General features: G+C 39.1%; 1 protein-coding gene across 3 annotated transcripts in view; it reads right to left on the reverse strand.

The window, feature by feature from the left end:
* ADGRB3 (adhesion G protein-coupled receptor B3) overlaps positions 1–15,067 on the reverse strand; it is a 926,819-nt gene that overhangs the window by 560,453 nt on the left and 351,299 nt on the right. For all 3 annotated transcript variants that reach the window (XM_088456639.1, XM_088456638.1, XM_088456640.1), the window contains one exon: positions 9,466–9,630. In XM_088456639.1, the coding sequence (XP_088312765.1) occupies positions 9,466–9,630 (165 nt within the window). The remainder of the gene's footprint in view (positions 1–9,465; positions 9,631–15,067) is intronic.

Raw genomic sequence — 15,067 nt, forward strand, 5'->3', positions numbered from 1 at the left:
TAAATTAAAAACCTTAATAATATTAGCAAAATGTATAAATGTCACCCATGTTCATGGCTGAATCTAAAGGGGACATAATAGAAATACCAAACACACCTGTAAATATATCCCTAAGTGTCTGACAGCAGGGGCATATGCTCTGACTAAAGGCTTTCTCTTTATGTTTTATATGAGTTTAGTCAGGTAAAAGTACCATCTATTATGAAGATTTTGCACCATGGTGTGATAAATGAGTGCATATTATAGAGCATCCAAACATAGACAATGCTAAAACCAGTTTAATCAGTCATATCCTCCTCCTCCTCCTCGTCATCTATTTGTATGGCACTAAAGATTCCATAGAGTCTGACACAGTAATACAAATATCACATACAAGTAAACATAATAACTTGTATATAGCTACAAAGCAGAATAGAAGATGCATGAGTGCAATTAACAGGAAACAGCATAGCATACAGAAACATATTTGGTAGATGTGCAGCATTTTATACCAAAAAGCCTCTACTAATGGTACCTTAATATACTATAACGTCTCACATCATTTGATTATGTGTGGATAATGTAGGGTTATCTGAATGACATTGACAACATCCGCATCTCTGATTATCTATCACATGCATATTTATCTTTCTATAAAAATTAATGTGAGTACGTGTTCATACAGAGAACCAAATGCAGTTTCCATTTATTGTGCCAGTTAGTAACACCCTTTGCAGTTAGGAATCCAGTTAATATGTCTACAGATAACAACAGTACTTTAAGAAAATTAGGTAGAAAATTGCTTTTTTATCTTGTTTGCTTTCTCATGGACAATAAAATCCTTTTTTACTTCTCATGTTTCCAAGATAGTGCCTTCAATGAAAAAGTATATAAAGGATATTATATTTTATATTTGTTCTTTTTGAGTATGTAGGGTCATAAAATGGGACTTCTACTATGCTATCGCTCATTTTAAACCTGGATAATTGCCTGCAATAGCAGATTATAACAGAATAGTGTAACTAGTACATAGCAGTAAAACACAAAAGGGCATTGCTGCTGAACTGTCATTTCCTAAGTTAGAAATACACTGAACGTTTTCCGTCCTCATAAATGTTAGTGGTACTATGTGTCATTCCTGTATAGCTTTAGAGCAGGTGCAAAACTTTTTATGATGTGAGAAATAATGCATTTCTTCATTACTTTTGCTGGAAATGAAGTGAGTGCATCTGCTATTTAAAAATAAAATAAAATAAAATTCTGAGCTTATTACCACATGTTGCTGTCCTAATCCATCCTCTGTAGGACCGACTGATATATGCCCTTGCCAGCTGGCCTCAATACCTACAAACAATTTCTGTAGGCAGATTATGATTATGTCCATGTGTTGCCATGGCTGTGTGCCAGTCATTTGGCCCCTTTGTTTTCTAAACAGCTAGAAAGTGAACAAAGATGAATAATAATAACACAGCTAAGCCTTTTAATTGTGTGATGTCTTTCCAATGTAGAAGAAAAAAATAGAAAACTAAATAAATAATAACTATATTAAAAATGTGTAAGTATGCATGTTTAGGATTTCGTGTAAAATTACTGTCTTTAAAAAAATGTCTGTAATATAAATTTGGCAAACATATGTTTGTACATATCTTATATGCTTCTCAAAGTCACAAGGAATCATGAGAAATAGTCTCAATAATGTGATTCTGTGCACAAAGCCAACTGACAAAAGCCAATAAACTAATGGAAACTCTGCGTACAATAGGTCAAACTATACAAGGACTTGTCTCATGTTGAAACTTTGTAGCATCAACAATAAATAGGGGTAGTTTGCAGTGTGTGGTACACAGTGGCTTATAACAACAGGATATTTTAGGATAACGACCTCACATGGTTTATGGATGGCATTTTATTTTTTTTATTTTTTTAGTTAAAGGCCCCAAACATTTAATAAATGGCCTTTAAAATTAATTTACTGCTTCCAAAGCAAGATTCGCAGAATTCACATGAATTGAATCCTCCCTATATCCTATATATGCCACATTAAATAACTTGCTACAAATAAATCAAGTGAACCACTACAAATAAATCTGTCATTTGGATAAAGAAGTTAAGCATGGTAAGACTCACTTTGAAAATGTATGATGTGCCACAAGAGGTATGCCTTATCATAGCCCCCATATATATTGATTTGTCTTATTGTGGCAATTAAAATGGGTGCACTTTATTTTATATGAAATATAATGTATTAAAATTAGTGCAGGTCTTCTCAATTTCTCACATTTGTAGATGAAACTCGGCATCACTCTATAATTACACTCAATAGTTGAAGTGGACATTTAGAAATGGCAGTATGGTAATGTTACAAAAGGACAGGGTATCTCCTAGTCCCCAAAGCTTTAGGGATTACGATAGGCTTAAATCAATTTTCCATTAACTATAGATGCTTTATAACACTATTAGCTAAAATGTGATAGCATTTAGTTTGTCTTCATATTTTATTAAAGATTGTTAAAAAGTACCTAAAGGCCTCAACCACTCTGCTCATTTCTACATTTTCAGCCTAATTTCCACTCACACTCCATCCCAAGTGTGCTTTGCCAATTACCGCCTCCTCTCCTGCTTTCTAATTAGCTAGTCCTGCTATCACTTTCAGGACTTCTGCCACTTCCATTCTCTGGAATGCGCTCACATGCCCAATCAGATTTGCCCCCAGCCTCCCAGCCTACAAACGTGCCCTTTAAACTAAGTTTTTCATTAATCCCTCCTCTTTATCCCCAGCCTCTGCACTCCTCAGCACTGTTCCATTCACCCCCTTTATATCCACATATAGCTCCTATATATTGTGCAAAACAGAGTAGGGGAGAAAAATATTCACAGCAAATTGGTACTTAATGTACAGTATATAATGGATAGATAATGTGAGGGTCTCTCTTCTGACTGACTGAGTGTGGTCAGTGATAAAGTATTTTAGCCAACTATTGCAATGTGACTTAAAGTTAATGGTTATTCAATTTGGCTAACCAGTTTTGCTCTGCAGGGTCAAATGTACATATCAACTATAATGAGAGAAAGAAAAGGACTCCTGCTGGGGTTCACACCTTGGAAAAGAGGCAATTAGAAATTGGATACTGTATTTGTTTTATTAGTCATTTTTAAAAAGAAGAGCAAACAAAATATATATATATCACATGGAAAGCCCAACACTCTGCAGACCATAGCGGGTCTATACATTGCTCCGGCTGCCCTCAAAATGGAAAACACTCCCCTCAATGTAAACAGCAACACATAAGCGGCACTCCGGAGTCTCCAACAAAGGAGAAAACAGGTGTCTTCATTCAAAATATGTGTGTGTATGTATATATGTGTGTTTATATATATATTTATATATATATACAGTCAGGTGCATAAATATTGGGACATTGTCAGAATTTTCATATTTTGGCCTCTACTCACCACCACAATGGCTTTGAAATTAAACAAGCAAGATGGGCTTTAACTGCAGACTTTCAGATTTAATTTGAGGGTCATTCTATATGTGCCTCCCACTTTTTAAGGGGCCAAAAGTAATGGGACAAACTAAACAATCCTAAATCTAACTTTCACTTTTTAATACTTTGTTGCAATTCCTTTGCAGGCAATTACAGCCTGAAGTCTGAAAAGCATAGACATCACTAGACGCTGGGTTTCATCCCTGGTGATGTTCTGCCAGGCCTCTACTGCAAATGTCTTCAGTTCCTGCTTGTTCTTGGGGCATTTTTCCTTCAGTTTTGCCTTCATCAAGTGAAATGCATGCTCAATCGGATTCAGGTCAGGGGATTGACTTGGCCATTGCATAACATTCCACTTTTTAGCCTTAAAAAACTCTTTGGTTGCTTTTGCAGTAGGCTTCGGGTCATTGTCCATCTGCACTGTGAAGCACCGTCCAATGAGTTCTGAAGCATTTGACTGAATATGAGCATATAATATTGCCCGAAACACTTCAGAATTCATTCTGCTGCTTTTGTCAGCACTCACATCATCAATAAATACAAGGGAACCAGTTCCATTGGCAGCCATACATGCCCATGCCATTACACTACCACCACCATGCTTCACTGTTGAGGTGGTATGTTTTGGATCATGAGCAGTTCCTTTCCTTCTCCATACTCTTCTTTTCCCATCACTCTGGTACAAGTTGATCTTTGTCTCATCTGTCCATAGGATGTTGTTCCAGAACTGTAATGGCTTTTTTAGATGTTGTTTGGCAAACTCTAACCTGGTCTTCCTGTTTTTGTGGCTCACCAATGGTTTACATCTTGTGGTGAACCCTCTATATTCACTCTTGTGAAGTCTTCTCTTGATTGTTGACTTTAACACATATACCCCTACCTCCTGGAGAGTGTTCTTGATTTGGCCAACTGTTGTGTAGGGATTTTTCTTCACCAGGGAAATAATTCTTCTGTCATCCACCACAGTTGTTTTCCATAGTCTTCCAGGTCTTTTGGTGTTGCTAAGCTCTCCAGTGCATTCTTTCTTTTTAAGAATGTTCCAAACAGTTGATTTGGCCACACCTAATGTTTTTGCTATCTCTCTGATGGGTTTGTTTTGATTTTTCAGCCTAATGATGGCTTGCTTCACTGATAGTGACAGCTCTTTGGATCTCATACTGAGAGTCAACAGCAACTGATTCCAAATGCAAATGTCACACCTAGAATCAACTCCAAACCTTTTACCTGCTTAATTGATAATGAAATAACGAGGGAATTGCCCACACCTGTCCATGAAATAGCTTTTGAGTTGATAGTCCCATTACTTTTGGCCCCTTAAAAAGTGTAAGGCACATATAGAAACCATTGTAATTCCTACACCATTCACCTGATTTAGATGTAATTACCCTCAAATTAAATCTGAAAGTCTGCAGTTGAAGAACATCTTGTTTATTTCATTTTAAAGCCATTGTGGTGGTGAATAGAGGCCAAAATATGAAAATTCTGTCAATGTCCCAATATTTATGCACCTGACTGTATATATATTATATTTGCTAAAATTGACAGGCACTGAGACCTTCCCTGTAGCTAGGCTATTAGATGGTTGTACAAAAAATATTTTAATGATAATTTTAGTGAATAGACAAATATTTACATTATTCAATTGGCAAAATGCTTATTTAAGAAATGTTTTAAGATAATTACATGAAAGATTTGGTACTTGCCGGCTTTACCCAAAATCTGAGTGTTATGGAGGTTTGATTAATTTGAATAGTATAGTTTGGTCAATGATAATATATAAGAGACTGAATAGTATGGCTAGTGATAATATATAAAACCATTTAGACATACGGTATGTCAAGAATATTCTTAGCAATAGTTTTGGAAAGGTCCCAGTCCGATCAAAGACAACACTTATGGTTTAGAGGGTAATGTAGGGAATATGTTGTAGTGTTGCAAATGAATACAGTAAGGGTTAAACTGAAAAAGGTAACTATAATAACTGAAATTAGCAATACCTCAGTGTTCCTATACTTAATTATTGCAATCAAGACATTTTTGTAGTCCTACATTTAATCAACACCATGTTAAATAAAACCAGAAACATTCTTAGAGTGATAATGGAAATGCGTTTCCATGCCCTATCAGATTTACCTCCATACTCCAAGCCTTCAAACATGCCCTTAGAACTCACTTCTTAATTTATTCCTCATTCTAATCCCCAGCCTCTGCACTACTAAACTCTGTGCCCTCTTTGTGTCTACCCATAGCACCTCTAGATAGTAAACTCTAATGAGCAGGGCCCTCACACCTCTGCATAAATTTTGAAATTATATAATCTGAGCACTGCAATTATGTAATTATGGGGGTGATTCAGCATAGGAAGGAATTGCAAAGCCGCGCACAAGCAGCTTTGCAATTCTGTCCTTGCTAATATGTTAATGCCGCATGAGCCTCCTGCATGCATTAATGATCTGAGCTGCATCCTTGGACACAGCATCGTATCTGCGTGATCCTCGGCAAGCTGAGTGACCATGGGGTAATGCAAGATGGCCGTTGCAGATGAGGGAAAGAGGCCAGGAAAGCTGATGCAGATCCTGGCCTCTTCCCTCCCCCTCAATGGCTGCAACATGCCTCTGTTTTAGGAAACAGAGGGCCTGATTCAGACCCGCTCGCAAGCGCTGAGCACTCGCAAGCAGGTTGATGGTGCCCTAGTGCGCATGCGCACAATGGAGGGAGCTCCATCGTGTGCATGCGCGAGACCCGGATAGCGACAGCCAAGGTGACGCTCCGGGTCTCGCACCAAAGGGGGCGTGCTGTCGATGGTGAGTGACAGCCGGGGGCATGGCTGCCAGACGGAGGCGTTGCCATGGAAGTGCCTACCGTCTGGGTCCGGCCCCACTGACATCACTAGTGATGTCAGTGGGAGTGATTTTAGCTCTGATAGAGCCAAAATCAGTCCAGGGCTTGCGGTCACCGAGACCCTACCGCAGGGTCTCCTCGCAAGCCCAATGGTCGCGATGGTCTTGACCATCGCAACCATCATCATGGACGCTTGCATAAGCTGTGGGTGGTAACCCACAGCTATGCGAGCGTCCAGGATTACGCACCAAAAAACAAAAAAAAACGCCCTGATGCAGAGCGGGCGCGGGTTCAGAGCATCCGGCTCTGAATCAGGCCCAGAGTCCGTTGCCTCCATCTCCCCACACTGGAAATGGCTGTAGACTGTCAATCACTGACAATCTGCTGCCAGACTGCATGTGATCACGCAGACTCGTACAACACATGTTTTACCCACCTATCTAGGGCACTGTGCTGGAACATGAATAAAAACTAATAATAATAATAATAATAATAATAATAATCTAAATTATGGCTGTGGCCGAAGTACTCCTATATCAAAAACATACATAGAACATTGAGACATACACACACACACACATACATGAAACACAGACATAGAGAGTAACACATAGCACAGAGTCTGCAACTAAAATTATGTATTCAGAAATCTAACTCTATTTGTAAATTTTCTGTCAAGGGCAAGCCCTAAGCATAGATGATATAAGCAATTGCCTAGAGAAAGCTAGCCCCCATGGGTTGTTCAGTGACAGATCCTGGTGCTGATGACTCCTCAGATATCTCAGCCAGTGATACGACATCCAAGGAGTCTGAAGTAAGTCGAACTATCTGTTAAATGTTCAGACTCCCCTAATCACTAACTGAGAAATCCAAGGAGTCATCAGGCAGCTACATCCCCACCTCAGTGCTCAGCCTCTCCAGTCCTGTGCCGTGGCCCCTGCATCATCATCAGCCAGCAACAGCAGTGCCAGAGAAGAGATGCAGCCACCCTCAGCACAGCAGATACAGCACTTCCTGGTTTCCTTCAGCATCTCTGTAACAACCACACATTGTCTGTCAGACTCAGAGGGGCAGGGAGAAGACAACCAGATAGCCCTTTCTGGTGTTGTAATGTAAGTAACTTCTGGGGGGAGGTAGTGTTATCCGGCCAGGGGAGTGCAAATGTGAGATGTGGAGGGGGAAGGGGATCATCATCATAGTGTGACATGTGGAGGGGCTGGGGGAAGAAGAGCACAATGTGGGATGGGGAATGGGAGGACAATGTGGGATGTGGATGGGAGAATTGAGCATCAGCACAGTGTTTCATGTGGAGGCGGAGCACAATGTGGACTGTGAATGGGGGAAGGGAAGCACAATGTGGAATGGGGAAATGAGGGCACAATGTGGGATGTGGAGGGGAAAAGAAGCACAGTTTGGGATGTGGGGGAAAGGGTAGCACATTGTGGCATGAAGGAAAGGGAACACAATGTGAGTGGCTCCCTTGCTGTTCAGGTGAAGTTCAGCGAGAGTCTAGTAGCCAGCAGAATCAAGCCAGCAATGAAAGGCAAGGAAGAATTTGGCACTTGGAAAGCAGAGGAGCGGTGCTGACCCCAGCGGGGATAGGCCTGTGAACATGGCAGGTGGGTGCTAGATCAGGCACTATGCCCATGAGCATAATTAGCATACTCCCCAACTGTCCCAATTTGGGTGAGACAGTCCCATTTTTTAGAGACTCTCCCACTGCTTCACCGTGTACTGCAGCATCCCAAGGGATGGAATACTTGGGTGGAGCATTCTCACAGCATAGCAGCTTCACAGTGTGAGGCGAGCCTGAGAGCAGCCAAGCATCTCTGGGCACACCCCCCAGAGTGATGGAAATGGGGTGGTGTAAGGAGACCATGCCATTTCCATGCGGCCATGCCATCTTTCCAGGCGCACAGCTTCGGCGTGCACAAGAGGGAGGCATCAGCTAAAATTTTGTATCCATGTTGTATTTCCGGGGCTAAATCACATTTACTAATACTTAAAAAAATAAAAATGGAATGTGGGTTGGGTAAGGGATGCTGGTGCTCAGGATCCCGGCGGTCAGAATCCCAGTGCCAACATGGTTAGCATATCAACACTTGTTCATCGGTATGCTAACCCTCCCCCTCTTCCTGCCCTAACCCTAACCCTCCCTCCTCGGTGCCTGACTCTAACCTCCCCCTATTGCCTAAAACTAACCTTCCCTTTCTTGCACCCTGAGCCTAACCCTCCCTCCCCAGTGCCTTACTCTAACCTCCCCCTATTGCCTAAACCTAACCTTCCCCTTCCTGCACCCTAAGCCTAACCCACCCCCCTTAGTGCCTAACCATATCCCTCCCCCTAGTTCCTAACCCTAACCCCTAAACCTAACCCCCCCAACCAAGCTACTTACCTTTGGTATCCCAGCAATCTGGATGCTGGTGCTGTGATTGTGACTGGCATCAGGATTTTGTTGCCGGTAATGGAAGCGTCGACATCCCAATCACTGGGATGCCGAACGTTTACCCTGGAATGTTCCCCATCTTAACACTGTTTCAAAATTTTGGTTCTAATTAAAGGTCTAACAAAACAAAACACCTTTAGTAGGTAGCAGCTACATTACAGTTTCTGACTGTTGATCTGAACTCTGACTCCTCCCACCAATTACAGCTATGTCGTTACCTGAAAGTTATTACACTTACTATCATGTCAAAGATATGACAGACTTAGCAAATTATTATATAATTTATTAGCTGTTTTAAGACCATATGGTTTTATGGGATTATGATAACAGGTACAGAGATAATGATTACTGGTTTACAGTACCTGTTTCTATTCAAATTATAGATCAAATCAAATAATGATATGATACAGTAACAAATGAAGAACACAGCAAGAATAAATGAGATCTCTTCTTTTGTCACACCAAAGTGAATTCACTAGTAGAGCACATATATAACAAAAAGCATACCTGCAGTATGAAATAGTAAATATTGTACTGTATTTGTTGAAGTTCATATGAGTTTGATCCTATTATTCTTTTTAAGAAGTGCTTTTAAAGATTAACTACTGCTGACTTATCTCTCAAACAGACACTGTACATCCATCCATCACCTGACCAAATGTGCTCGCTCCAAATACATTGAACAATAAAATATGTGTCCATCCATCTCACCAGGGCAAAGAGCAATATTGCAAGGCTTGTGCTGGATTTCTGGTCCCCCACATATTCTCCCCCCATATTGTGGAGGAGTACAGGCCCTTGTTCTTGTTCTTTGGCCTTTTCCACATGTAAAGGAACATAAACTCCAAGGTGACCATTCTTCCCAAACTCCGTTAACTGCAACAGAAGAAAACATTGTTACAATATAACAAAGATATATAACTGAATGTATTTCTACATTGTAAATGACAGTTTAAATAGAAGTAAATGGAAGACAAAAAGAGGGAGAGAGAGGCAACAAAAGAGAGTGAAAGAGACAGACAGAGAATGAGAGCCTATAAGTGTGTGAGAGAGATGAAATAAAAGAGATTTTCCTCTTAAACCATAATGCACATTCACTACAAGATAATCTGCTTCCTCTCTACTTGAGATTATGAAAGTGAGTTGTACAGGTATGCTTATTTGGGAGCCAATTTCTTAGTTAGCTTTATTTTAACATAATTGAATATTATATTACATGACTAGAGCATAAATTGCTTGTGTTACATAAAAAGGAATATGGTGATAATACCGACCGCAGTGATTCCGGCGCTAAGAATGCTGGAACTGGAGTCCCGACACCTGTCAGAATCCTGAAGGTCAGTAGTGGGGTGAGCGGGAGGGTTAAGCACTAAGGGGTGACAGTGAAGGGTACAGGGAAGGAGTGTTTAGATTTAGGCACCAGAGGGTTAGGATACTGACCGACATTGGGATTATGACTGCCAGGATCCCGAGCGCCAAAATCCCATACCTAACCCGCATAAAAATATTTTGTTTTTAGTGGGCTCTTATTAGTGGGTTTCTGGCTGGTAACCTATCCATGGTCAAACAACACAAACTGTTTCCAAACTGAATTTACTTGATTTGGAGCAATTATGTATTCTGATATTAGCAGGCATAATTTCTGCAGATTATAACAATATTACCAGTCATATGGAGTTCTTTGCTATGCATCTGTGTTTAAAGTTAACACTTCACAAACATTTATTCTAACTAGAGATGAGCGGTTCGGTTTTGGCTCCAATCTTCCCGCCAAGTTTGTATCTCAGATCTGTGCCGAGATGTATATGAAAGATGACGTTTTGTCTCAATCTGATACTGTATATGAACTTGGTGGGAAGATCCAAGCCAAAACCAAACTGCTCATCTCTAATTCTAACTGAGAGGGTCCCATTCCAGGGGTTACTCTATCTATGAGATTCAGTGATAGAACTATGGTACTTCTGGAGCAGTAATGCAGATGTTTTGGGGGGTGCCACTCATGGAATTCCTCATCTTCTGCTTATAATTGTTTTTTCTGCTCACTACAGTAGCCAGACTCCCCATATCTGACTGTTTATTCATGAAGATTATTCTGTTCTGTTATTGCCACTATCAACAAAGATGCAGTGAGGCAGGTATTGCTTAGTATAGCTAGAGATTTGATGGCTTCACTAGTGAGCAGTAATTAGGAAAACATTATATTATATTTTACACTGTTGTCTCAGAAAATGCTTTGAAGTATAATTATCAATCTGCTCCCATAAAAGTGCCACCTATAAGTGGCATGCCGAGGATAATTTGTATCAAATTTTAGTTAATAAAGTAGGCAGAAAAAAGATTTCCACAAAAGCAATAAATCTGAACTTTCCTTTTTATTTTATATTTTTTTCTTTCTTTAATTTTAATATCAGAACGTATTTAATGTATGTTACACAAGTTCTCCATAATGAATATTTCTATACAAATTTTATTAAAACATTACAAAGTGTTCCACATTGTGACACATATAAAATTTGGTAACTAACCATTGCCTAGTGAAAAAATGGTCTGGAAGCAATATATCACATGGAATAGCTCTGCCTCCAAAAGCATGGACTGTTTGAAATCCATATGTATCCCATGATTGAACATGTATCTGTACAGTGTGGCAGTCTCTCTCTCTCTCTCTCTCAACCTGATGGACGGCACACTCGTTGAGAAAATATAACGTTGTCGGTGCCTTCCACAGGGCACTCCACACCAGAGTCCCAAGTAATACAAAACGATCAGCAGCGGCACTCAAACAGATAAAGACCTCACGGCAGGTAAATGTCACCAACGTTTCGATTTTAATCAATCGTCATCTGATGACGATTGATTAAAATCGAAACGTTGGTGACATTTACCTGCCGTGAGGTCTTTATCTGATTGAATGCCACTGCTGATCGTTTTGTATATATATATATATATATATATATATATATATAGCATTTATGTATATACAGTATATAGCTGCTGCCAATTTGCCATTTCACAGATTTATACACAGGTTGAGTCTCCCATATCTGTTATTCCAAAAACCTAAATATTCCAAAAAACTGAATATTTCGGTGCATATGTGACGTCACGACGTGACCTGACCTCATGACATCACTAGTATCAGCGGCCAATGACTAGCGGCGTGGGCGTGGACCACCCCCCACATCACCCACCGGACCCCCAGTGGCAGCCACCGGACCCCTTGTGACAGCTGCAGCACCCGCTGGACCCTTCCACCTCAGTCGCCGGACCCCTCACGACACCCGCCGGACACCTGTAGCACTAGCCGGACCTGCGCGACACCTTCCGGACCCACCCTCAGCACACACCGGGGCCTCCTGTGACATCCGCCGGGTCCCCTCCCAGGTATTTCTTCCACTTCATATACTGTACAGATTCAGTTGAACACAGATATACAATTGTGGTGTATGAGGACACATCTGTATGTGAAAATTAAACGGTTAGGTTTTCTGAGGTCATCACAGACAGGTGTGCACTAATGCTACATTCAGGTGGTAATTACTACATTTACCGGACCCCAAGTAAAATAGGCAACAGTGATGCAAACAGAAATTATGTGTTGTCAATTGCATCTCAAACTGCTTTGTCTGAAATAAAGCGGGTTTGGAAATCTCTATACTGTTGTTCCATTATAAATAAGCAACTAAAGTGTCACATGTCATTTACAAGCAGTACTCATTTTCACTGGGTATATTGCTATGTTTACAGTTTAAAAAAGAATTGATGACCTTCTAATGACCTACAGTACAGTAACTCACATTTCTGCCTGAAATACTCGTACAACTATCACATCTTCACTGTCAACCAGATGATATTCATAGTGCTGCAAGATTTTAAAATGCTTTAAAATTATAAATTTTTTAACTTGGGCTCCAATGAAGTATTAACAGGTTAAAAGAGTGACCTATTTTTCAATAACACCAATGAACACTTATTATTGTTTTAACAAACAGTATTTTTACAGTGACTCTTCTAAATTAGCATTCAGAAAATTGCATAGAAATATATATTAATTACATTTCATCTTCAATGTTAAAGTGTTCTGCAAAACTTAGGAAATTAGATGTAATTGGATTTAGGGGACATTTTGTAACACTTATGTTTAATGCTGGACAGATGTGTTATTGTACTGTATAGTGTCTGTGGACTGTTATAAAGATCTCTCAACTGAGGTAACAGAACCACTACGGGGTCTTTTTGGATACCCCTTTGTGATAGCCGCAATGGACAGCAGAGCTGAATAATCTACATGTTTGGAGTAATTATTACAGCTAAGTAAGATCCATGAATGGAGACATTTCTTTAAGGGATTGAAGAGTAGATGTACTAAGCCTTACAGAGAGATAAAGTACCAACCACTTAGTCCCTAACTGTTAGTTTACAGTATATCTCTCTACAAGGCTTAGTACAGCTACTTCTCCTTGTACCTACACTCTGCCTTTCTCATCATTTATTTGGGACTTTGCAGATTTTTGTCTTGCACAAGCTAATCTTCAACTCAAATACTTGGTAATTCAACTAACAACTGTTTTACTAACAATTGCGATTTAACAACTTTTTCACTTACCAATCTATTAACAAACTGAATGGGACAATACTAAAGGGAATATTTACTAAAGCTTATAAAAGAGACAAGTTGTGATGTTGCCCATTGCAACCAATCAGATTCTGTGTAACTTTTTCTAGAATGCAATAGAGAAATTAATATGATTGGTTGCTAAGGACAACATCATCACTTGTCTGTTTTAGAAGCTTTATTAAATCTACCCCTACGAGTGCTTTATTTGAGCTTAATGTGTCCCACTCTTTGTATGTTTCTTTGTATTCTATAGGATATTGCCATTCAATTATTATTTTTTATAATATTGATTAGTCCACAATTTCAAATATGACACATGTTTAATATTGTTATTTTATTGTGATATATATATATATATATATATAATATATATATATATATATTTAAATACAGTAAATTCAGTGTGCAAATCAATCAATCAATCAATGCATAAACACATATAATACTGTGAAAAGTTTTTTAGAATCCAATAAATAGATGGATTTTTGGAACAAAGTAAATCTGTGTCACAGACGCCAGATATAGCACAGGCCACAGGTACCACACAGGCCGGCGTCTTCCCCATGTTAAAACCCGGATCCAAGCGGGTATTGGTTTATCTGGAATTGAGAGCAAGAAAGAAAGGGCGCCACATAGTGCATGAAACTATTAAACAGATTTTATTGCAGACAGCGGACATAAAACTCGTTCAATGAGCCTCCTGACGAAGTCGATGACGAAACGCGTTGGGGCGTGGTTTGGAGTTGCTTTCCATTACTGGTCGAATAGCCGACGGAGTCCCCGGAGACGTTCGGGTGATATTCAGGCTTCTTCATTTTTATTACTTGCGATGGTATCTGACCGCTGATTGTGGTACGCATATTCATTGAACGAGTTTTATGTCCGCTGTCTGCAATAAAATCTGTTTAATAGTTTCATGCACTATGTGGCGCCCCTTCTTTCTTGCTCTCAATTCCATATATATATATTTGTATTACACCTATTTTATATATAATTGTGTTATATTAAACTATCAATTAACTGACAGCATTTCTATTTATATATTTTGTTCATTTTGTTTGATGTTTGGGGTCAAGTTCTCTTCATATTGATATATCGTCCACATTATAAAATTTTGCCTATTTAAACAGGTAGCATCAGATTTTATTTGTTTTGTTTGCTTATTTTGTAAGATTGTTAGTCAAATTGAATTATTAAACATGATTTATATTTACATAGGATTCTTATGCCTACAATAGTAATGTTAAGATATAATTAAAAAATTTGGTTTAAGTCAAGAGGAAGTCATCCATATTCTCCTTTAACACAACATTTCTTTACTGACCATTTTACACAATTTACACTGATAGTTTATAAAATAAAATGAGATTTACATTTAAATAAATAAATATACATTACAAGTAGTATAATATTTAAATCAGTGCAAACCATTTGAAAAACAAAATCCATCTACACTGAAAAAATATAATTAAATTGTGTATTTAAAAATAAAATACAGCAATATATTTTAATAAAACTAAAATAAATTTAGCTAATCCTCATCCCTAACTAGAAGAAATGTGAAGTTACTTCCCCAGAACACTTGCTATTTGCTACGTATCTTCAGAGTGGCAATTACGACTGTTTTCCAGGCCATAGTGACTTTTGAATTGTGAATTGCTGCAGCAAGATGTCAGGATGCATTCATTAGAAAAC

Source organism: Taudactylus pleione, unplaced genomic scaffold, assembly GCF_031769625.1.
Source record: "Taudactylus pleione unplaced genomic scaffold, aTauple2 ptg000710l, whole genome shotgun sequence".
NCBI lineage: Eukaryota > Metazoa > Chordata > Amphibia > Anura > Myobatrachidae > Taudactylus > Taudactylus pleione.